General features: G+C 44.1%; 1 protein-coding gene across 5 annotated transcripts in view; it reads left to right on the top strand.

Annotated features, from left to right (window-relative positions):
- Stat92E (Signal transducer and transcription activator Stat92E) overlaps positions 1-25,950 on the top strand; it is a 41,099-nt gene that overhangs the window by 5,348 nt on the left and 9,801 nt on the right. Inside the window, exons 4-17 of one of the 5 annotated variants that reach the window (XM_028307049.1) lie at positions 776-890; positions 2,288-2,377; positions 6,038-6,120; positions 6,930-6,999; positions 7,564-7,718; positions 11,975-12,098; positions 13,847-13,975; positions 14,305-14,414; positions 15,716-15,877; positions 18,212-18,336; positions 19,412-19,564; positions 21,606-21,667; positions 22,730-22,794; positions 25,014-25,098. In XM_028307049.1, the coding sequence (XP_028162850.1) occupies positions 776-890; positions 2,288-2,377; positions 6,038-6,120; positions 6,930-6,999; positions 7,564-7,718; positions 11,975-12,098; positions 13,847-13,975; positions 14,305-14,414; positions 15,716-15,877; positions 18,212-18,336; positions 19,412-19,564; positions 21,606-21,667; positions 22,730-22,794; positions 25,014-25,032 (1,462 nt within the window). In that variant the 3' untranslated portion in view covers positions 25,033-25,098. Of the gene's footprint in view, positions 1-775; positions 891-1,466; positions 1,542-2,287; positions 2,378-6,037; positions 6,121-6,929; positions 7,000-7,563; positions 7,719-11,974; positions 12,099-13,846; positions 13,976-14,304; positions 14,415-15,715; positions 15,878-16,457; positions 16,577-18,211; positions 18,337-19,411; positions 19,565-21,605; positions 21,733-22,729; positions 22,795-25,013; positions 25,099-25,950 lie in introns of those variants that run through there. The other 4 variants (XM_028307046.1, XM_028307047.1, XM_028307048.1 and 1 more) reach the window with 4 other exon arrangements.

Consider the following 25,950-nt stretch of genomic DNA (forward strand, 5'->3'; position numbering starts at 1 on the left):
ACGAAGAGATCCAAATCGGTGAAAATTGACTGAGATATACCGAACTTAAGCTCAAAAGTCGAGCCCCGTGACGTCACTACGTGGTGAAAAGTGTATCACGGTGTGATGTCACACGGAACCTCCAACGCATCATAACTTCGTGTTTACTTGTTTCTTGGTTCAATAAGAGTATGCGTGTCAAATATTTGTTGACAATAATTATAAAAATAAATAAATAATAAATAAATAAATGTTTGTACAATTTCACACAGCGCCAGCTAGCCCCAAAGTAAGTAACTTAATGCTTGTGTTATGGGTGCTAGCTTAACGGATATACTACTTATATACTTTTTTCTTAAATACATAAATATTATACATAGTCACACCCAGACCCGTCACAGAAATTAAAATTCATCATTTCAATTTCTGCCCGGCCGGGAATCGAACCCGGGACCTCTCGGTATAGTAGTCCGTTCTGAACCACTACACCAAACGGCCGACTAAAATAATTATATTATCTTTGTTAGCTGTCCTTAAAATAAATAATTGACGGACGAATATAGTCGAACCTCTAACTAGCTACTAAGGAACCCTATCCACTTGTGTTCAAATTGGATACACACAAAATATTTGTAATTAAACTGGATCCTGTTCTTTACTGGTCCAGTTTAATGACAAAACCGAATCGGAAATTCGAACGAATCGGTTTTTTGTACCCTGCAAACGGGACATTAGGTTGTCACTGCGGGAAAGACATACTACTCTGGGTTTTGCTAAACCACCAATACTTTTCTAGATGGAAGCGCGAACAGCAACTTAGCGGTAACGGCGTGCCCATGCAGTCCAACCTGAACACCATCCAGGAGTGGTGCGAGCTGCTAGCCGACCTCATCTGGACCAGCCGCCAGCAGGTCTGTACCCATCATCATCATCATTATCATCATTTCAGCCGCAGGACGAACTAGGCCTCCCCATGGGCGTACCTTTGAAAGAGCTAAGTCAAACGTTCTGATCCAAAAACTGACTTGTCCTTCCTTCCTAGGTATGACTTGCCCCCCCCCCCTAAACGCCCCCTCTAGGCCACAAGCTGAGTATGATTTGTCCCTCCCAGGCCAGAAGCTGGGTATGACTTGCCCCTCCCCCCAGTACTTATCATCATCATCATCTCAGCCACAGGACGTCCACTGCTGAACATACGCCTTCCCATGGGCGTATCTCCCGAATTAGCTTTGAAAGAGCAAATTCAAACGATCTGACTTGAAGGCCAGAAGCTGGGTATGACTTGCCGCCCCCTAGGCTAGAATTTGGGTATGACTTGTCCCTCCTTAGGCTAGAATTTGGGTATGACTAGTCCCCCCCCCCCCTAAGGCAGAAGCTGGGTACTACTTGTCCCTCCCTAGATCAAAAGCTGAGTATGACTTGTCCCTCCTTAGGCCAGAAGCTTGCTATGTCTTGTCCCCCCCTAAAGCAGAAGCTGGGTATGCCTTGTCCCAGGCCAGATGATGGATGACTATGAGTGGTGTGAGCTCTTAGCTGACCTCATCTGGACCAGTCGCCAGCAGGTCTGTACCCATCATCATCATCATCATCAACATCTCAGCCACAGGACGAACTAGGCCTCCCCTTGGGTGTACCTTAGAAAGAGCTAAGTCAAACGTTCTGATCCAAAAACTGACTTATCCCCCTTTCCTGGGTATGAGTTACCCCCCCTAGGCCCCCACTAGGCCACAAGCTGGGTATGATTTGTCTGCCCCCTTAGACCAGAAGCTGGGTATGACTTGCCCCCTCTAGGCCACAACTAAGTATGATTTGTCCCCCCCAGGCCAGATGATGGGTATGACTTGCCCCCTCTNATACTTGTCCCCACTAGGGTGAAGCTGAGTATAACTTGCCCAGCAGCACAGAATAAGTAATAGTACAGGTACAGAAGGATTACTCCGCAAGACGATTTAAATAAATGCGAGTCTTGCTACGACGCGATACAGTGAAATTCAGCTCGCACAGCACTACGTACCTACAATTTTATTTACCTACAAGTTTTGTCTCTTTCTATCGCGTGCCTCTGAACTCTTCTTACGCTGTTAGGGTTGCTGTCTAGTGAAAAAATAATTAATCTACTTACATGTAATGAGGTACGTATGTAGGTAAGTACGCATTCATTATGGAAAACCTTGGGAAAGGCCTTTGTCCAGCACCACTGCTGGACAAAGGCCTTTCCCAAGGTTTTCCATAATGAATACCAAATGACGTCCACACGTCATTATTAAGAAGGTTTTTCTTAATATTAATTAATTATTATTGTACACAGGTGACCAACGTATCGCGAATCAACAATAAGACAATCCCTGAGCTTCGTCAGCCGCACCTCATTGAAATGTTGGAGGATATGAGCAAGCAGGTACTGTGACCAGAATCCATATCCACGTGTCATTTCGATACGATTACTCGATAGGATTTCTACGCTAAGATAGATAGATAACGTTCGAATAATATAATCTACGCAAGCAATGTGTTCAGTGCCTCTCTAGCACGAAAAACTTTCGAGTTCAAATCGTTTGCGTACTCGAATCGCCATCAAAAGATTTAGTAAGAAAACTACAACAGCGCCCTTGTGATTGTGAACGTGTCGTAAAGTGAACTTAGTATGAAATGTGGTTGCACGAAACTTATTTTGACAATCAAAATTGTCACGTTATCGTTCAATTCGAAGGTTGAGTATCGAACAGTGTTGGCAAAAAGTTAATCTGATTAATGATTAAAAATTAATGATTAAAATCATAATCAATTTTTTTTGATTATGATTAATTAATCTTAATCAAAATTTTTGATTAATGATTAATTAATCATAATCAGTAATCGTTAATTTGATTATTTGATTAACTATCCACTATTTTCATAAGAAAAGGGTTGGGGGTGTATGAAAAGGTACCCGCGACTCATAAAATGTCTAGCAAAGGGGGGATCTGGAGTTGTACTGTCGTTTTCCCAAAAAACTGCGTCAACTTTCACTACTCAAAACACTTATCGCACTAGTTTTGTTTCTCACAATTCCTTCTATTCTTCCGGTATCCTCCAGCAAAATTGGGTCAGGAAAGAAGTTAAGAGGGCTGGCTGACGATAGGGGAAAAGTCCCCCCCCCGCCCCCTCCCAAGGNCCAGATGATGGGTATGACTTGCCCCCTCTTAGGCCAGAAGCTGGGTAATACTTGTCCCCCCTAGGGTGAAGCTGAGTATGACTTGCCCCCCTTAGGCCAGAAGCTTGCTATGTCTTGTCCCCCCCTAAAGCAGAAGCTGGGTATGCCTTGTCCCAGGCCAGATGATGGATGACTATGAGTGGTGTGAGCTCCTAGCCGACCTCATCTGGACCAGTCGCCAGCAGGTCTGTACCCATCATCATCATCATTTCAGCCACAGGACGAACTAGGGCTCCCCATGGGCGTACCTTTGAAAGAGCTAAGTCAAACGTTTTGATCCAAAAACGGACTTGTCCCCCCTCCCTGGTTATGAGTTGCCCCCCCTAGGCCAGATGATGGGTATGACTTGCCCCCCAGGTCACAAACTGGGTATGATTTGTCTCCCCCAGGCCAGAAGCTGGGTATGACTTGTCCCCACCTAGGGCAGAAGCTGGATATGTCAGAAAGGCGCTGGATGCAGGCTGCAACCAACATTCTTCTACCCTTTTTTGTTTACGGGCATATTGCAGGTCCCATAAAGTCAGAATTTCAGAAGTCATCTGGACCAGCCTACAGCTGGTCTGTACTCATCATCATCATCTCAGCCACAGGACGTCCACTGCTGAACATACGCCTTCCCATGGGCGTATCTCGCGAATTAGCTTTGAAAGAGCAAATTCAAACGATCTGACTTGAAGGCCAGAAGCTGGGTATGACTTGTCCCCCCTTACATCATAAATTGCAAGCTAAATAAAAGCTTGTAATAAAGTCGGGTTTGTTCAAATTTCGAGAACGACTGAACCGATAAAAGCATTAGAAAATTTACGAAAAATAAAATAAAATTGTATCCCGTACAAAATGTTCATGGATTTTGTTATTTTTATTAAATACCTTTACGCCTGAGTTAAATGACACCGACATCAAGGTTCATCAATTTAAGTTTAAAATAATAGGCAGTAATGTATGAAGAAAGAGCTTCTATTCTGTATCTACCTATGCCCGTGTATTTTTGATCGGTGTCAAATCGGAGTTTTTGGTGCGGGGTACGCGGGTGTTGCTCGCGGCGTGAAGGTCAAACGCCCAAGGTCATTGAGGACTCTAATCGCCTTAAGCGCGAGCGATAAGGATGGGTAGCTTGGGGTCATTGGACAAAATTCTACGTGCATACGGACCAACAGATGGCGCTGACTCACGAAAACTATGGCACACGTCAAGGCGCCTACAATCCTGAATCGCGGTGACGAAGTTTTTTATCCTGCTTAGTATATATAGAAAAACCGAGACGGTATCAAGTGGATCTTAGCTTCCATGTTGTCGATCTTATGCCCGTTTTAAGTGACCCCTGTGAAAACAAAATTCCTGTTATTGTGTTACCATAGGGGTCACTTAAAAATTAGGGATCGATGGTGAAAACGGGCATTAATCCCTCATCATCATCATCTCAGTCACAGGATGTCCATTGCTGGACAAAGGCTTCCCCCAATTCCCTCAAGCATTTCCTTCCAAGAATCGTCCACACCCAGGTTCTTCGAGCGACCTTCACCAGATCGTCGGTCCACCTAGTAGTCACCAGATCGTCGGTCCATCTTGTGTAGTGGTGCACATGGGGTGTCGCTTTAAGTATAGATCAAGCAAGAATGATGGTTAATATAAGGGCAAAAGGGCAAAGCGCCTGTTGAGTGCGGAGACATCCTCAACAACAGTGGCGTCATGGAGTACCAGGCCACCAGCCGCCAACTCAGCGTTAGCTTCAGGTAAACACCAACAGATGGCGCTGTCGCACGATAACTATGGCACGCACCGCCGCGCCTACAATCCTGCATCGCGGTGACGAAGTTTTTTACCCGGCTTAGTATATATAGAAAAACCGAGGTGTCAACTAGAAGGTNGTGCCAACACTGGTATCGAATTTTGTCGAATACGCAAACGATTCGAAGACGAAAGTTGTTCATGCTAGAGGTACAGACCTGAAATATTATGCGTTTTCCTAAAATTTATTTTTCGCAAAATGTCTGCTATTCAAAATGTGAGCACGTCAACAGCAGCTGGCATAACTTCAGCTGCTTAAAATGTCAACTATTCAAAATTGTCTGTCTCCAAGAATAACAGTTTATGTACAATGTTCGCTTTTCAGATTATACAAATTATAGAAATGTAAACATTATGAATTCTTATTTTTCTTCTTATTATTATGAGAGCCGTGTGGTGACGGCAGAGTAGAATACATTTGTCACCAACCCCTACTCTTCCCGCGGGTGTCGTAAGAGGCGACTTAGGGACTACACATCAAACAGAGAATGGGCAGCAGCCCTCTCTGGAAAACATCAATCTTTTAAACTGCGATCTCCAACCCGCCTGCCAAGCGTGGAGATTATGGCAAAACCCTCCACTATAGTGGAGGAGGCTCATAGTCCAGCAGTGGACTGTAAAGGGCTGTTGATGATAAACATTGTGAATCTTCTAAGACCGCACATTTTAAATTAAAGACATTTCGATAAAGCTGACAAAATAGGAATGAAAACATGATGAGTACGTATACTTTTTAAGAATTGTACATTTTAGGAAAACTGATATTTCGGGCCTGAGCCCATAGGATCGCCTCTCAGCGATTGGTCACTTGACGTTTAATCACTGGCATCCGATTAAGCCAAACTTCAGAATAGGTAAAAGGTGAATACTGTGGAGGCTAAGAATATTAGTGTAAACGCGAAATTTGTGGATATTTAATAAGTAACTAATACCAATGTAATCTTGCAATCTGAATTGCACATTTTAAGCCCGCTGGATGATTTGCTAATTGGACGAAATGCGCTCAAACGAGCCTTTACTTCTCGAATCTGACTCGCACTTGACCGATTTTAATGTATACGATTTCATTTTTTTAAGGTGACCAACTTGCTGTCTACCCTCGTGACGTCAACATTTGTGATAGAGAAACAGCCGCCGCAAGTCATGAAAACCAACACTCGGTGAGTTTTTAACAATAATATACAATTTGCTTACGTCATAAAACATGACGTCACGATAAAATGTATTGCACGCGCTCTTAATGTGCTAAGATAGATCACCACCATAGATTCTCCCATAGATTTTAATCTATACAGGGTGTTAGGTAAATTAGTATATAAGCCGATACAAGCCCATGTTAACATGGTCATATAAATGGTATGGTGAAGTCAGAAAATTGATATCTTCATTTTAATTATTTTAATTTTCATACAAATCGGATTTTATAAAATTTATTTTGTATGAAAATTAAAAAACAAAATGATTATATCAAATTTCTGACTTCACCATACCATTTATATGCCCATGTTAACATGGGCTAGTGTCGGCTCATATACCCATTTACCTAACACCCTGTATAAATAAAAATTCATTGATGTTCGTTAGTCTAATTAAAACTCGAGAAAGGCTGGGCCGATTGAGCTGATTTTGGTTTTAAAATGTTTGTCGTAGTCCAGGGTAGGTCTAAACGGTGAGCAAATACGCGCGCGATATTGTTTTTCTGTGACAGACAAAATTCCACGCGGGCGAAGCCGCGGGCGGAAAGCTAGTATAAAATCCTAATTTTGACTAACTCTTCTATCTATTGATATCAAGCATTAGGTACTTTGTTTGTTTACCAAATTTATTTATTTAGTTTATTCAGAAACTCAACAGCTATATTTTAGATATTTTTTCTCACAATGTTAGCACTTAACCTAAAAAAGAGTTCCATAATGTTCATAAATTCGCTCATTTTATTCTGTTCTAAAATGTTCGTTTGTCTTTACAGCTTCACGGCCACCGTCCGTTTGCTAGTCGGCGGGCAACTCAACGTTTATATGACCCCGCCCAGAGTCAGTGTAAGTATACTATGATTAAAACCCGGTCTCTGAGCACGTAGAATTTTGACAAAATTCTACTATACTAGACTATACTTGTAATTATTGATTTTGCCTCTTGTTATTTTTGCACTATGCCAGTTTTTGCTAATGAGTTGGATAACAATAACTGAACAAAACATTTGTTTATCCACAACAAGGAAGCTTTTGCCCTTCATCTCACCTGATGGAAAGTGATGATAAGGCTGAAGGTGGAAGGGACCTTCAACCACAGAGGAATTGGCTATCCTACCTAACAAACCTCAAACCTTGGAAACATGACAAAAAAAAAATTATAATAAATTTTAAAACCTACTAGGTCATACATTTTGAAAAAAAAAAAAAACAAACAAAATTAACGATAACTTCTAAACTACGAAAAATCGTGAACAATCATGGGGGTGAAATCGATAGGTCTAGTCCTCACCTATCACCTGCCTTCGGCTTGACACCTTACACGAAACACCCTGTATAACATCACCCTGCGAAAACGTTATTTTAAATATTTTTTTCAGTTTAAATGGAGGGTTTATTTTTAATTTCCAGGTGGCAATAATATCCGAGCAGCAAGCGCAACTGCTGCTCAAGAGCGAGACTCAAGCCGGCAAGGGCAAAGCGCCGGTCGAGTGCGGAGACATCCTCAACAACAGTGGCGTCATGGAGTACCAGGCCACCAGCCGCCAACTCAGCGTTAGCTTCAGGTAAACACCAACAGATGGCGCTGTCGCACGATAACTATGGCACGCACCGCCGCGCCTACAATCCTGCATCGCGGTGACGAAGTTTTTTACCCGGCTTAGTATATATAGAAAAACCGAGGTGTCAATAGAAGGTCCAGCTTCCTTATGTGGTCGATCTTCAAACCCCTTATCATCATCATCATCATTATCTCAGCCATAGGACGTCCTCTGCTGAACATAGGCCTCCCCCAATGATTTCTAGCAGCCTGCATCCAGCGTCTTCCTGCCACCATTATAACGTCGTCCGTCCACCTTGTGGGTGTGACTCCACTCCAGAACCTTGCTGCTTCATCGGTCGTCAGTCCTGCATAGATTTGGTCCAAATATAGGGGTGTATTTATACCATCATCTTAGCCACAGGACGTACACTACTAAAAATAGACCTACCCCAATGATTTCCATATCGCCCGGTTGGCGGCCTGCATCTAGCGCCTTCCTGCTACCATTATAAGGTCGTCCGTCCACCTTGTGGAAACTTGCTGCTTCATCGGCCGTCACTCCTGCCTAGATTAAAATATAGGGTGTCGCTTTAAGTGATCACGCAAGAATGATGGTTAATATAAGGGCAAAGCGCCGGTCGAGTGCGGAGACATCCTCAACAACAGCGGCGTCATGGAGTACCAGGCCACCAGCCGCCAGCTGAGCGTCAGTTTTAGGTAAACACCAACAGATGGCGCTGTCGCACGATAACTATGGCACGCACCGCCGCGCCTACAATCCTGCATCGCGGTGACGAAGTTTTTTACCCGGCTTAGTATATATAGAAAAACCGAGGTGTCAACTAGAAGGTCCAGCTTCCTTATGTGGTCGATTTTCAAATCCCACATCATCATCATTACCATTATCTCAGCCACAGGATATCCTCTGCTGAACATAGGCCTCCCCCAATGATTTCTAGCAGCCTGCATCCAGCGCCTTCCTGCTACCATTATAACGTCGTCCGTCCACCTTGTGGATGTGACTCTACTCCAGAACCTTGCTGTTTCATCGGTCGTCAGTCCTGCATAGATTTGGTCCAAATATAGGGGTGTATTTATACCATCATCTTAGCCACAGGACGTACACTACTAAAAATAGACCTACCCCAATGATTTCCATATCGCCCGGTTGGCGCGCCTTTCTGCTAACATTATGAGATCGTCGGTCCACCTTGTGGGTGGCATTGAGGGATTATCGTCCTTGTGGCTGGGAATATGATGATGACGATGATGGTTTCGTTTGATTCAGCCAAAAGACGTCCACTGCTGGACAAAAGCCTCCCTCTAGGAATTCTATAACGACCGGTCTTGCGCTGACCTTCACCAGGTCGTCGGTCCACCTAGTCCACGCCACGTCCTCCGGCCTGCGGTTGCCACTAGAGAACGTTAATGATGTTTATTAATAACTAGCGGCCGCCCGCGACTTCGTACGCGTGGATCCCGTTTTACCCCCTTCATCTATCTTACGCGGTTTAGATTTTTTCGTACAAGTGTTTTTTCCCGTTAACTCCCGTTCCCGTGGGAATTTTGTAATATCCTGTTGTAACTAAGCTTTACAAAGGTACCTGCATGCCAAATTTCAAGCGTCTAACTTAAACGGCTTAGACTTTTCATACAAAAGGATTTTCACCTCTTCGCACCTCTACGGTACCTAACCTGCGTTCCTTCCAAATTTCAAGTGCCTACGTTTAGCCGTTTAGGCTGTGCGTTGATATGTCAGTCAGTCAGTTTCTCCTTTTATACAACGTGTCCCAAAATTCAAGGATAAGCCGGCGCCGCAGGGTGGACATAGTCATGACTGCTTTAGGAAAAATAAGAAAAAAAATCTCAATTATTTTTTAAGTTACACAATAAATTATGAAATTCGTCGAAAATTGACACCCCTTATGATATTTTACATTACCACGACTACAATTTTTCAAATAGTTCTGTTTTTTTGTTTGTATCGGCAACTTAAGTAGTGCTGCTGTTCACCCCAATTCTTAAAACCCCCAGAATCCTTGCAATTNTAGACCTACCCCAATGATTTCCATATCGCCCGGTTGGCGGCCTGCATCTAGCGCCTTCCTGCTACCATTATAAGGTCGTCCGTCCACCTTGTGGAAACTTGCTGCTTCATCGGCCGTCACTCCTGCCTAGATTAAAATATAGGGTGTCGCTTTAAGTGATCACGCAAGAATGATGGTTAATATAAGGGCAAAGCGCCGGTCGAGTGCGGAGACATCCTCAACAACAGCGGCGTCATGGAGTACCAGGCCACCAGCCGCCAGCTGAGCGTCAGTTTTAGGTAAACACCAACAGATGGCGCTGTCGCACGAGTACTATGGCACACGTCAAGGCGCCTACAATCCTGCATCGCGGTGACGAAGTTTTTTACCCGGCTTAGTATATATAGAAAAACCGAGACGGTATCTACTGGACCTTGGTCTCAGGATGTCCTCTGCTGAATATAAGCCTCCCCCAATGATTTCTAAATCAAACGGTTGGTAGCGGCCTGCATCCAGCGCCTTCCTGCTACCATTATAAGGTCGTCCGTCCACCTTGTGGGTGGACTCCTCCTAGTCTAGTGGTCTAGTTGCCTTGTGGAACCTTGCTGCTTCATCGGCCGTCAGTCCTTCATAGATTTGGTCCTAATACAGTGTCTTCCTTAAAAAGGTCGTCATGCGCTGACCACACACAGGTTCTTCCAGCGACCTTCACCAGATCGTCGGTCCATCTAGTGTAGTGGTCCACGTAGGGTGTCGCTTTAAGTGTAGATCAAGCAAGAATGATGGTTAATAAAAGGGCAAAAGGGCAAAGCGCCAGTCGAGTGCGGAGACATCCTCAACAACAGCGGCGTCATGGAGTACCAGGCCACCAGCCGCCAGCTGAGCGTCAGCTTCAGGTAAAGCCCGGTCTGTGAGCACGTAGAATTTTGTCCAATGACCCCAAGCTACCCATCCTTATCGCTCGCGCGTATTTATGTTGCTGTCGCGCCTGTGCGACGGGCGCCCGCAGTGAGTGTGCGAGCGCGATAGCAACATAATTAAGGCGATTAGTGTCCTCAATCCGCGCCAAATGGGCATTTTGTAAAGCCTACTCCTCTTTTACTGCTGGACAGAAATAGTTGAAAAAAATATATGTTATACAACAGTTCAAGGACTACATTTGTGACGTTTGAATTTTCGCTACGTCTCTTTGTTTTGGATTAAAAAAATAAATACGGGACATCGATTTTTTACTTAAATTCCCTACTCCTCCAAAACGGCTATGTTAATTTAAAAGATTTTTGCACGAATAGATTGGGAATTCTTTAATCTTTAAATGACACGTTGCGTTTTTCAATCGAACATTACTTTCATTCATAAATTTTACTTTTGATAAATTCCGAACGTTTTGCTGTTGAGGGGGCCTTCGCGGGGTGCGGGCGGCAGTCGGCCGCTGGCCTTCAGACGGGGAGGTTGTGTCACTCGCTACAAACTGACATTAGCGATCAAAATGAATTTTTTCTTTGGCTAAGTTGCACCACCTGACGTGACCTAACTTTGACCGTAGCTTTGGCGATAACCGGTGTTTTTTGTATGGATACAAAACGACGAGTCAAAGTGGAGTGTAAGTAAAAATCGTTCAAAATTTTAAGGAAATATCATATTTTGATTAACTTTTGTGTAAAAACTGCAAGGATTCTGAGGGTTTTAAGAATTGGGGTGGACAGCAGCACTACTTAAGTTGCCGATACAAACAAAAAAACTGAAGTATTTGAAAAATTGTAGTCGTGGTAATGTAAAATATCATAAGGGGTGTCAATTTTCGACGAATTTCATAATTTATTGTGTAACTTAAAAAATAATTTAGATAGATTTTTTTTCTTATTTTTCCTAAAGCAGTCATGTCTAGGTCCACCCTGCGGCGCCGGCTTATCCTTGAATTTTGGGACACGTTGTATATATATATTTTTTTTATGTGATAGGAGACAAAAATTTAGATCAGTCTTTCCCAAAGTGGGCGATGACGCCCCCTTGTGGGCGCTGCAGGCTTAAAGGGGGGCGGTAAGAGACCCAGAAAAAAAATCGGGACGTTGTGTAGAGGCTTGCGAGGCGTCATCTACTAGGAGGACTCTTAGACACCGACCGAGCACTCGACACTCGACTACAAATGGGGGCGCTAAAAAGAATTTATTCTCAAAGTGGGCAGTAGACAAAACAAGTTTGGGAACCGCTGATTTAGATGATATTTATTAATATTCTGTTTCTTTTACAGAAACATGCAGCTTCGCAAGATAAAGCGCGCTGAGAAAAAAGGCACAGAAAGTGTCATGGATGAGAAGTTAACGCTTCTCTTCCAGTCGCAGTTTAATGTGGGAGGTGGCGAGTTGGTCTTCCAGGTCAGTCAGTCATCATCACCACAATTACAAAGCCAGTCCGTCCGTCCCCTAAAAAATCCCTAGATACATAGTTGTTTCAATTTCTAGCGTTAAGTGTTGCGTCTCAAACTAAATCTATACTAATATTATAAATGCGAAAGTAACTGTCTGTCTGTCTGTCTCTCTTTCACGTCTTAACCACAAAATCGATTTTGATGGTGGACATAATTTGAGTTCCGGGAAAGGACATAGGATAGTTTTTACCCCGGTTTTTGAAACAGGGACGCGCGCGACAAAGTTTTTCTGTGACAGACAAAATTCCACTCGAGCGAAGCCGCGGGCGGAAAGCTAATTATAAATAACTTGAAAAAATCAAACCGCCAAAGGTGGGAATTGAATCCACGACCTTTCGCTTGCCGGGCGAGCGCTCTTCCATCTGAGCTGCTTTGACACTTACTGGAGGAACAGTCGCCCAGCAGTTAGATTTTTTCAGATTATTTATAACTAGCTTTCCGCCCGCGGCTTCGCCCGCGTAGAATTTTGTCTGTCAAAGAAAAACTTTATCGCGCGCGTCCCTGTTTCAAAAACCGGGATAAAAACTATCCTATGTCCTTTCCCGGGTCTCAAACTATCTCTGCCAAATTTCATCAAAATCGGCTCAGTGGTTTAGGCGTGAAAGCAAGACAGAAAGACAGAATTACTTTCTCATTTATAATATTAGTATACAGGGTGGAATTTTGTAATGCCACCTGGACGGATAGTACTCTTAATATTGTAGATAGAAAAAAAAACTCAAATAAAACGTTCCTTTATTTTTGAAAAGAAATAGAACTGCATGCAAAGATTTCCAAAAATTTGCTTGCCACACCTGGGAATCGAACCAACTAAAGTCTGCTAAAAATTACACCCTGTATTTTTATTACATCGACCGTTAGGGTTAAGTATAAGGATGAAATCTCTCTAACAAACTTGATAAATCAAATGAAAGGAAAACCATGAAATCTTATATTATTTTAATTCTGTTACAAAAAAATGTATAGTATGGTAGTGAATTTTCTAAAAATTTTCGAAAACCTTTGAATGCATTTCTCTTTATTTTGAAAAATAAAGAAATGTTTTCTTTTAGTAAAATTTTCATTACAAAATTCCACTCTGTAGATTCCTTGATACACCAATCTTTGCTTCTAGCAGGCCTGTTTATCTCCGCGAGTTTACATCGAAAACAAAACACACACCATGGCTCACCTACAGGATACTATTCGATAAGGTCTCACATACGAGCGAACATTGACTCACGCACGCGTATTCATGTGTATGATGGAAGAAAATTAAGAAAATGGTGTACTAAATACTGTGCAGTATTTAACTGCCTAATAATAATAAAAACACAGAATGTACTTTTTTAAGTTGCCTCAAGTCACTGAGAGGTTAATAAGTAGTTCAGTTAATAATTCATGCTAAATCATGTATTTCCTCCGCCATTTTCCGCAGTTTGGCACCTCACGTCACATCATTTTACCGAAGTCAGCCCTATAGCTTCGGCGCAGTGCCGATCACTGACGTTTGTCAACAAAATGGTGCTTGACTCTTGAGACAGGCTAAATTACACCATTTGTTATGACATTGAGCATACATTTTTTTAAATACCTTCGCGAAGTAAAACTTCTGTACGTAGTACTTATTATTATTCTGTGCTTCTAGTAAATTAGATTGGCTTGTGCCCTGCAGTGGAGATCAAATGACCTGATGATCATTATTATCGCCCTCAGGTGTGGACGCTGTCTCTGCCTGTAGTAGTGATAGTCCACGGCAACCAGGAACCCCACGGCTGGGCCACCGTCACCTGGGACAACGCCTTCAGCCCGCCGGGGCGTGTGCCCTTCGCCGTGCCAGATAAGGTAGGGTAAACATGTAGACAAGGTGGTAAACATTTTGACAAGGTGGTAAACATTTTGACAAGGTGGTAAACATGTTGACAAGGTGGTAAATATTACTAAATATGCCTACAAGGTAGGGTAAACATGGTGACAAGGTAGTAAATATGTAGACAAGGTGAAGGAAACATGCTGACAAGTTGGTAAACATGTTAATAATAACATGTTGACCAAGTAGTATTGATAAGAGAGCAGTTTTACGTGCTAGACAAGGTATAAAGATCTTTATCCCACTTTATTTTTAAAGCGAATCCATAAGTGTTTTATTTCACAAAAAATATTTAATTTCTCAGGTGTCATGGGGCCAGCTAGCGGAGACGCTCCGCATCAAGTTCTACTCGGCCACGTCCGGCGGAGACTTGTCGGAGGACAACCTCCGCTTCCTAGCGGAGAAGATCTTTAGGTAAGATCAAACGCTCACAGCAAACGTTGTGATAGGGGTAAAGACATGAGATTTTTGGTTTAGCAAAGGTAATACGATGGAGAATAACACAAATTAATAAAAACCACATAAAATATAAATAATAAATAAAAAAATACATATGGGCAAGATTTGGAGATGAAATTATTTAAAAAAACACAAATTAAAACACAGATTTTTATCAAAAATGTACATTTTATTTATACTTATTGCAGTTTTATGGGTATTTTATGCATTTTTTTAGTATCATCTGCTATTTACCATCATTACACTTTTTATTTTATCAGGATATACCTCTTAGTTCAAAAGTTATAACGTTTTGTTTACTTATTGTATAAGTAATTAAAAGAAAAAATTAAAAAAATCTGACTTTTTTTTGTCATTTTTTTCTTGGATAAAAATGGGTCTAGTTTCACCCAGTTTCATATGTGCACTTTATCAAGTCTCTATAGTCTTGAACCTTATACCTTTCAGACATAAAGAGTATTTTTACTTGACTTAGGGCTGATTTTTCAATATGTCAAGATGGCAAGTTTATTCTCCAGTTAAAAGATATCTGACGATTAAAAAATCAGCCCTAAGGCCCAGAACAGACTGTGAAACTGCAACTGCTAGTTACTTTTGAGTTGCATCTAAGTTTCTGCCATAGCGTCCGATGAGAGACCACACATGACGCGACCAGTTTGAAACTTTCAGTTTCAGTTTCATTCATAGGAATCATCAGAAAGTTGCAGTTTCGTTGCAGTTGTGTTTCACCGTCTATTCTGAGCCTAACACGTCCCAGTATTAACCCTACCACTGCTTCGGGACAATAAATGGGCCAGTGCGGAGAAGAAGCAGCGCAAGAAACTCAGTCACTATTGTCAGCCTCTTTTATGACATAACTAGCGTTCGCCCGCGACTTCGGACGCGTGGACCTCGTTTAATTACTAATGATGTTGATAGATGGAGTTTAACGGCTTCCCCCGCATGAATATTTGCGAACGTCAAAATTTTTTGGCTGTAGATTTTAACCAACGACGATAGATGGCGCTTTTTACTTACGTCTTGTTATTTATTGAAATTAATTCTATCACATGTCGTCATAAATTATAGCCTATAATATGTTAATCTGGGCTATAAACAATAATACTGTAAAATTTCAACAAAATCTGTTCAGTAGTTTTTGCGTGATAGAGTAACAAACATCCAGACATCTTAACATCCACATAAACTTTCGCATTTATAATATTAGTAGGAATCCAAGCCGCGGGCAAATTCTAATACTTATTATTTGTCCACAGAACGAGTCTCCCCATGAATTTGCTGGAACTGAACGCCATGATGGTCTCATGGACTCAGTTCTGCAAGGACGCGCTGCCGGAGCGGAACTTCACCTTCTGGGAGTGGTTCTACATGGTCGTGAAGGTCACGCGCGACTACCTGCGCACGCTGTGGTGCGACGGGTGAGTTTGACCCTTATTCTTTAGGCCATAGAGTCCAATTCAGCCTGTCACATTCAGGAAGAAACGTGACTAGAGGTGAGCAGCGATGCGAGCGATTTTCCGCTTTGTCTACTTCAGAATTGAGTCGGATTTGGCTTGCGATGGTCTTGTCTCTCGAATGATGGGACATCTCCTTAGAGATGCTACCAGCCTGGTACTTTTTTCTTTGGAGGCAGCGCTCAAGTCGGATTCTCTTGATATTTTGGTGACTTCTGAATCATGGGACACCTCTTTAGTGTTCATGCCAGCCTGGTACCCTATCACACTGTTGTCATATCATAATGACTGTTAGATGAGGGATTTTGTTCCTTTTCCCATTCTGAATTAAGTCTTATTTAGCTTGCAATGGTGTTTTCTCTCGGATCATAGAACATCTCTTCAATGATCATCCCAGCCTGGTACTTTTGACTTAGTAGCTGCACTCAAGTCGCAGCTTTGACGCAGCCAGCCACTCTTCCTCAGTCTTCTACTAATGTCAGTCGCAGCTGTGACGTCAGCACAGTCGCAGCTGTGACGTCACAATGCACCTGACGTCATGATGGTCTCCTGGACTCAGTTCTGCAAGGACGCGCTGCCGGAGCGGAACTTCACCTTCTGGGAGTGGTTCTACATGGTCGTGAAGGTCACGCGCGACTATCTGCGCACGCTGTGGTGCGACGGGTGAGTTTGACCCTTATTCTTAAGGCCATAGAGTCGGATTCAGCCTGTCACATTCTCCTCCGAGGTGCCTACCCTTCGCAGTGCCCGACAAGATAGGTAAACATGTTGACAAGGTGGTGTAAACATGTTGACAAGGTGGTAAACATGGTGACTCACTTGACTTACGGTCCTATGTCCCCTAGATGGGGCAGAGGGCGTCCACAACAGTCCTGGTGATAAGGTAGTAAACATGCTGACAAGGTGGTCTTGATAAGAGCCGTTTTACGTAGACAAGGTATAAAGATGTAGACTTGTATACAGCGAGAGAAGAGTCCAGAGATGAGAAGCGGTGCGTGCGATTTTCCGCTTTGTCTACTTCAAAATTGAGTCTGATTTGGCTTGCGATGGTCGTGTCTCTCGAATGATGGGACATCTCCTTAGTGATGCTATCAGCCTGGTACTTTTTTCTTTGGTGGCTGCGCTTGAGTCGGATTCTCTTGATGTTTTGGTGACTTCTGAATCATGGGACATCTCTTCAGTGATTCTACTAGCCTGGTACTTTATGATACCGTGGCAGCGTGTGGTGATTGATAGCTGAGCGATTTTGCTCCTTTTCCAATTCAGAATTAAGTCGCATTTGGCTTGTGAATCTTGTAATGGCAGTGTCTTTCAAATCATAGAACATCTCTTCAGTGATCATGCCATCCTGGTACTTTTGACTTAGTAGCTGCACTCAAGTCGCAGCTTTGACGCAGCCAGCCACTCTTCCTCAGTCTTCTACTAATGTTAGTCGCAGCTGTGACCTCAGCACAGTCGCAGCTGTGACGTCACAGTGCACCTGACGCCATGATGGTCTCCTGGACTCAGTTCTGCAAGGACGCGCTGCCGGAGCGGAACTTCACCTTCTGGGAGTGGTTCTACATGGTCGTGAAGGTCACGCGCGACTACCTGCGCACGCTGTGGTGCGACGGGTGAGTTTGACCCTTATTCTCTAGGCTATATGTAGAATAGAGTCGGTTTTAGCTTGTAGGTATACAGCTAGAGAAGAGTCCAGAGATGAGAAGCGATGCGTGCGATTTTCTGCTTTGTCTACGTCAGAATTGAGTCGGATTTGGCTTGCGATGAGGACAATGGGACATCTCTTCAGTGATCCTACCAGCCTGGTACTTTTTTCTTGGTTGGCAGCGCTTGAGTCAGATTCTATTGATATTTTTTGGTGACTCCTGAATCATGGGACATCTCTTTAGAGATCCTGCCAGCCTGATACTTTTTTCTTTGGTGGCAGCGATTGAGTCGGATTCTCTTGATATTTTGATGACTTCCAAATCAAGGAACATCTCTTTAGTGATTCTACTAGCCTGGTACTTTGATTTATGGCTCTAGGCTATAGAGAAAAGAGTTACCGTCACGTGGGTCAACGCCTTCAGCCCTCCGAGGCGCCTACCCTTCGCCGTGCCCGACAAGATAGGTAAACATGTTGACAAGGTGGTGTAAACATGTTGACAAGGTAGTAAACATGTTGACAAAGTAGTCTAACATGTGGGCTGATAATGAGAAGTGGCGGAAGAAACTCGGTCACCTTAGTCAGCCTGTTTTTCAATTACACAACAAATACTTATATAAAACATTATTATTAATACCTGCTCTCTATTCCAGCCTGATCATGGGCTTCATCCAGAAGAAGCAAGCCGAAGAGATGCTCGCCAAGTGCACGCCTGGCACTTTTCTGCTGCGGTTCTCAGACTCCGAACTAGGAGGAATCACTATCGCCTGGGTTGGAGGTACGTAACGTAACAGATTATACTTTAACACACCTTGGCCCCGATTGCGCTAATTTGCAATGTCTTTAATTCATTCGCGTTTCATCTTCAGGCAACACTCCAGTTACACTCCATTCTCATTCCAGCTAAAGCGGTAAAGTTCACGCGCAAACAAAGACGAATCAATGGATTTAAGCACTTTCCATTAAAAGTCCAAACACCTTATTTTTTAAACTTACAATTACTAAAACACAGCAAATGTTCGTGAAAAGTTTGAATTGCGTGTGAGATAAAGTAGCTAGACGCAGTTGCGTTCCGTTTACGTTTCAGTGTCGATTTCGTTTGTTGAACTAGCTGTCAAAATGATACCGCGATACGGATTTGTCAAAACTGCTGAAGTTCGTACATCGTCCAGTTACGTTTCAGTTGAAATTTTTTAGCGCAATCGGGGCATTGTATTGGCGAGCATATGCGCGTAAGCACAAAATCAAAAATCAAAATCAAAAATATTTATTCAGTTTAGACCACAAGTGGCACTTATGAACGTCAATAGAAAATAATAAAAAAAGAAAAAGGTAGCCCTTATGGGGCACTTTACATGTCTCCTTATCTTTTGGGCCCTACCAGCGCTTCGAGACAAACATATGGCAAGTGCTGAGAAGAAACGCCGGAACAAACACAGTTACATATATAGATATGCAGTAAAGTTATACATCGACATTTAGATTGTACAACCCGCACCGCTATCCCCATCTTACAAACATGCTTTGCCTCTTTGCACTACTAGCTGATCTATGGAAATGAACAGAACAATCCGTGTATTTAAGCAACATTATACTAAAGTCTGCTGGTCCGAGCAGATAGAATTTTGTCCAATGACCCCAAGCTACCCATCCTTATCGCTCGCGCGTAATTATATTGCTGTCGCGACTGTGCGACGGGCGCCCGCAGTGAGTGTGCGAGCGCGACTGCAATTACGCGCGAGCGATAAGGATGGGTAGCTTGGGGTCATTGGACGAAATCCTATCTGCTCGGCGACCGGACTTCAGCCAGGATCTACAGCTTGAGAAATGCTAATGAAAACCTCTTTTTCCAGAGGGCAACGAAGTATTCAGTCTTCAACCATTCACATCCCGCGACCTGATGCTGCGATCGCTCGCCGACCGCGTGCTCGACCTGCCGCAGCTACAGCTGTTGTATCCCAACGTGGCCAAGGACACGGTCTTCAGCAAGTACTACACCAAGCCCGGTGAGTGCTCGCTAGGATGGGTGGCCGGCTCTTGTAGGCAAGCAACTCCGACTGTGGTTAGTTTAGGATGGGTGACCGTCTCTTATGGTTAAGCAACCTCGGCTGTGGTCACGCCAGGATGGGTGACCGCCTCTTGTGGTCACTGGGATCGGTGACCGCCTCTTGTGGTCACTTTGGGACGGGTGACCGCCTCTGAGTCTCTAAAATTGGCCATGATGGTCAAGCAACTCCAACTATGGTCACTTTAGGATGGGTGACCGCCTCCTTGAGTCATTAAAGTGACTAAGCCATGATTGTCAAGCAACCTCGACTGTGCTTACTTAAAGATGGGTTACCTTCAGCAAGTACTACACTAAGCCCGGTGAGTGCTCACTAGGATGGGTGGCCGGCGAGTGTGGTCAAGTAACCTCGACTGTGGTCACTAGGATGGGAGACAGCCTCTTATGGTTAAGTAACTGCAGCTGTGGTCACTTTAGGATGGGTGACCTCCTCTTATGGATAAGTAACCTTAGTTGTGGTCACTTTGGGATGGGTGACCGCCTCTTTGACTGGGCCATGATGGTCAAGCAACCTCGACTGTGGTCACTTTAGGATGGGTGACCGCCTCTTTGACTAGGCCATGATGGTCAAGCAACCTCGACTGTGGTCACTTTAGGATGGGTGACCGCCTCTTTGACTAGGCCATGATGGTCAAGCAACCTCGACTGTGGTCACTTTAGGATGGGTGACCGCCTCTTTGACTAGGCCATGATGGTCAAGCAACCTCGACTGTGGTCACTATAGGATGGGTGACCGCCTCTGAGTCTCTAAAATTGGCCATGATGGTCAAGCAACTCCAACTATGGTCACTTTAGGATGGGTGACCGCCTCTTGTGGTCACTGGGATCGGTGACCGCCTCTTGTGGTCACTTTGGGACGGGTGACCGCCTCTGAGTCTCTAAAATTGGCCATGATGGTCAAGCAACTCCAACTATGGTCACTTTAGGATGGGTGACCGCCTTCTTGAGTCACTAAAGTGACTAAGCCATGATTGTCAAGCAACCTCGACTGTGCTTACTTAAAGATGGGTTACCTTCAGCAAGTACTACACTAAGCCCGGTGAGTGCTCACTAGGATGGGTGGTCGCCGAGTGTGGGCAAGCAACCTCGGCTGTGGTCACTTTGGGATGGGTGACCGCCTCTTATGGTTAAGCAACCTCGACTGTGGTCACTTTAGGATGGATGACCGCCTCTTATGATCCAGCAGCCTCGGCTGTGGTCACTATAGGATGGGTGACCGCCTTCAAGGAGACTAAAGACACTGTTTTCTCCAAGAGTGAGCTGCTGAATAAGCAACTCCGACTGTGGTCAATTTGGGATGGGTGACCGCCTCTTATGCTCCAGCAACCTCGACTGTGGTCCCTTTAGGATGGGTGACCGCCTCTTATGGTCAAGCAACCTCGACTGTGCTCATATTAGGATGGGTGACCGCCTCCTTGAGTCATTAAAGTGAAAGCCATGATGGTAAAGCAGCCTCGACTGTGCTTACTTTAAGATGGGTGACCGCCTCTTGTGCTCCGGCAGCCGAGGAGCCGGTCACTTTGGGATGGGTGACCGCCTTCAAAGAGACTAAAGACACTGTCTTCTCCAAGAGTAAACTGGTAGTTAAGTAATCCCAGCTATGGTAAGTTTAGGATGGGTGACCACACCCCTAGTACTAGACTAGCTAGTCCTCGCTCACAACAGGATGACGGACTGAGAATTTATTGAAGTTTTAATTCTACCAAAATAAAGATGTTACTTATGTTCATGATACCTCTTGTATTCAAATTACAACAAAAAAATAATATCATCCCTATTATTATAAAAGATTACCGTTACATTTCTACAGGTCTATTCCCACCTCTCATTCCAACTGCTGCGACTCCTGTGTATCCAGGACCAGGATCTACTGCTTAACCGTCAATAAGTTGAATCAAATAAATCTTTTTCTTTCTTTTTATTTATGATGCACTACCGCTGCGTTTGTAGAAAATCAGCTTATTTCTTCTTTCCTCTTGCAGAGAACGAAATGCTGAAGAACGGCTACGTGAAGCCAGTGCTGGTGACAACGCTGCCGCCCTACATGTCCTCGATGGCCAGCTACGCGCACTCGCCCGATTCGCACCGGCACACGCCAGCGCATAGCAGGTAAGCTCCATCGAGCGCACAGCATAGTAGGGGGAGAAAAATTTGTCGGACCTAGCTACGAAAATTTGTCACACAGTGGACGGAGCGAACGCGGGAAGGTGTGTGAAGGAGTCGCATTCCAGCGGGAAGGCATGAAAAATCCGCCATTACGTAGACGCGAGGTCCAAATGCTGCATGATTGGTTATTTTCGACATGACACTGACAGATATGTCAAAATCCACCAATCAGACCCCACATCCACGTCCCGCCATCTAGCGGATCTTTCATTCGCGAAAACCCTCATTAACTCAATCAGAGAGCTTAGTGTGAGTTTACATCAAATGTCGTCACTAACGAGCGGATTAAATAAATATATTATGAAGATTTTAGTTCCTGAAAGTTTCCGCTAGGGGCGCTGTACAGGCCGTCATACTTTTAATGTCACTTTTACGCAGTGGACATCGAATACGTTTGACGCAAACTCACACTACGCTGGTCACAAAATTAAGAGTAGGCGCACACCGTTGATTTTTAGTTGGCCGATAGTTGTGCCCGATTTTAAATTGTATGAAGAATCGGCCAAATCGAATCGGCGTAATGTGCGCACTCCCATACATGCCCATACTGATCAACTGCCCGACTAAACTATCGGCCGACGAAAAATCAACGGTGTGCGCCACTCTTAACGTTATCATAGTGTCCATCCAACATAGTCTTTAGGGGGAGAAACATGCTAGAGAAGAAAAAGCAAGAGGAATAAAATCGCGAAGCTATCTCAGCGAGTTTCTATACGACACAGCAGGTAAGCTGCTCATCGGGTAGACTCCGTAGGCTTTCCATAAGAGGCGGATATAGCAAGCAGCAAAAGGCAACGAAGCTGTCAGTCTCAAGAAATCTGTCCATCAAGCAGTCTGAAAGTCGCACTCCCAGAGAGCACAGCAGACACTTTCGGCCGTCCATCGAGTAGCAGCGAACGGCTACGTGAAGCCAGTGCTGGTGACAACACTACCGCCCTACATGTCTTCCATGGCCAGCTACGCGCACTCGCCCGACTCGCACCGACACACGCCCGCGCACAGCAGGTAACATACATAGATACACTGCGCACCTGGCAGCTGTGACGTCACAACGCTCTGATACGGACGGAGCGTACGAGGGAGAGTCGCATTCCAGTGAGGTGTGCACTTAACTCGATCAGGTTATACATAGAAAAAAGTGTTTGTTTCTCTAAACAGGTCACAATAGCGTCCATCGGGCATAGTCTGTAGGAGAAAAACAAATGCTAGTGAAGAAGCAAGAGAAAAAGGTACGAAGCTATCTCAGGGCTCAGTACCTCTAGTAGGAAAAACTTTCGAGTTCGTTTCGTTGCGTATTCAAAGTGTCATCGAAAAATTTTGTATGAAAAATTAAACAGCGCCCCCTATATTATAGCCGCCCTAGGGGGCGCTGTTTAATTTTTCATACAAAATTTTTCGGTGACACTTTGAATACGCAACGAAACGAACTCGAAAGTTTTTCCTACTAGAGGTACAGGTTAAGCCGTCTATCGAGCGCAGAGCACAGTCCATAGGGGAGAATCGCAAAACAATCACCAAGCAAGAAGGGCACATAGTACGCAGAACTGACGGCTGATGGGGCAGCAAGGTTCTGGAGTGCGCAGCGTGTGACGTCCACCCACAAGGTGGACCGACGACCCCATGAAGGTAGCAGGAAGGCGCTGGATGGAGACCGCTTCCAACCGTGCGATGTGGAAGTCATTGGGGGAGGCCTATGTTCAGCAGTGGACGTCCTGTGGCTCAAATGATGATGGTGATGAAAAAGGGGAAAAAACCACGAAACTATCTTAGGGAGTCTTAGGGCATCTGTTCATCAAACACTGGGGCAGGCAGTCTAAAGGTAAAACGTTTAGAGAGCACAGCAGGCACGGTCGGCCGTCCATCGGGCAGCAGCGAACGGCTACGTGAAGCCAGTGCTGGTGACGACGCTGCCGCCCTACATGTCCTCGATGGCCAGCTACGCGCACTCGCCCGACTCGCACCGACACACACCAGCGCACAGCAGGTAACATACATAGATAGAAAGTTATTATATCTAAAGTCCGGTCGTCAAGCACGTAGAATTTCGTCCAATGACCCCAAGCTACCCATCCTTATCGCGCGTAAGCGCTCCTGCACACGACGCCACGACTTTGCACTGTTCATACGCGCCGCGTAAAGTCCGTGGTCGCGCCGCCACCGCTGCACCGCGCCATCAAAGCATAATTTCGCTGGCGGCGCAGGAGCGCTAATTATATTGCTATCGACTGTGCGACGAGCGGCAGCAGTGAGTGTGCGAGCTTCTACGTGCTCGGCGACCGGACTTTACAAGTCACAAAATAGTCTGTAGGAGGAGGGACTTTTAAGAAAAAAAAATGGTAACTTGAGGAAGATTGAGGAAAACGGTCACTAAACTATCTCAGGGGAGACTCAGGGACTTTATCTATGGGAAGCAACAGGTAAGCCGTCCATTGAGCACAAAGCATATAGTCCGGTCGCTGAGCATGTAGAATTTCGTCCAATGACCCCAAGCTACCCATCCTTATCGCTCGCGCGTAATTATATTGCTGTCGCGACTGTGCGACGGGCGCCCGCAGTGAGTGTGCGAGCGCGACAGCAACATAATTACGCGCGAGCGATAAGGATGGGTAGCTTGGGGTCATTGGACAAAATTCTACGTGCTCGCAGACCAGACTGTACAATACTATGACAAAATTTAATGTCATTTGTAGAAAATATCGACCCCATATACTAAACTGTCCTACCCGTGACATTGACAGCGAGGCGCCACCGTCAATACCGGATCGCTGGTTCCGATTTTTGCCCTGTTGGAAACTATATACAGTTGAACGATGGTGGCGTCCCCCTGCCAATGAATTTGGTGGGACAGTTCAGTTTAGGTCATCCATATTTGATGGCACGATTCTAAAACTAAAAAGTACAGTTATAGTTCGCGCACCGAGAGTTGAGGCAATCAACACTAGCAATGATTTGTTTCTGACTGACAAGCGCTTTGTGTCTCGCTTGCACACATCCGATATATTTAGAAAGAGCGCGAGGTAGCACTATTCGATATTTGAATGTGTAATATTTATATTGTTGTATCGTATTCGCCTCAACTTTCTTCGCGCGACCTATGATGCGTTGTTTATAGCAAAGTATAAAAAAAATCCTATGTTCATTTCTAGCACATTTCGCACGCTTGTTTATTATTTCCTCAAATGCAACATTTTATATTATTTTACCTTTTTTCTTTCCTTCACTAGGTACATGATAGATTTCTAACGCCCCGCGTCCAGACAAGGCTTATTCCTAATTTAAATCTAGTTTATTTATTTTAAGTTTAAAATAGTCACATCCTGAGTTTTTTATATTATTTTTTTCATACACAAAATTCTAAAGTGCCTTTAAAATTAAGAGCTTCCTTCTATTGAATATATTTATAGTTTGCGTTTTATAAACTTTTAGGGTAAGTTTTTTATAGATTTTTTAAATTAAAATGACATAATTTATCTGAATTTTTTCAACATATTGACATGAAAGAAGTTTTTTGCCTCTTGCCAATGTATGCTTTGACATCGCACTGTTAATACAATAGTGGTGTAACTCAAAAAGTGACTTTTTTGAGGAACAAACAAAACTTTCGTATTGAGTTACAACGCTATTATATTCAGTCGGATATAATAAAATGTAATTGGTTACACCACCAATCAATTAACGTACTTTTTTGAGTAGTAAAAATGGATTTTTTTGTTGCGTCTCCGCTCAGTTATGTACGTTTGAAGTGTTTCAACTTTTAACTACCCAATTTGTCGATCACAATTAAAGCCAAGCTTTAACAAAATAACACTGTACTTGGCTCGAAGCAAACGTTTCATAAAATCAAACGATTAAAGACATTATCTACAAGGTTAATACAATTTGTTAAGTGTATATCGAAATATATATTGGTATACTTCTTTTCTAGTTGTGGACCGACCATTCTGCAGTTGTAAGAAGATTAGTGTAACGATATACACAGATATGTTGACTTTTGCCCTGTTATGTTAGAGTAAGGCCTCAGCCTCGAACTTAGCGGGCAGCGGGGCGGCGGCGGCGGCGGCGCGGGAGCGGGGCGGGTAACGCAGACCCGTTCTCGAAACAAGCGGGCAGCTCGCGCGGCGCTTTAGCGGCGAAGTGTTGTGTTCGGGGTTGTGTTGTCGA

This window comes from Ostrinia furnacalis, unplaced genomic scaffold, assembly GCF_004193835.3.
Source record: "Ostrinia furnacalis isolate ACB-3 unplaced genomic scaffold, ASM419383v2 OfSCF2077, whole genome shotgun sequence".
Lineage (NCBI taxonomy): Eukaryota > Metazoa > Arthropoda > Insecta > Lepidoptera > Crambidae > Ostrinia > Ostrinia furnacalis.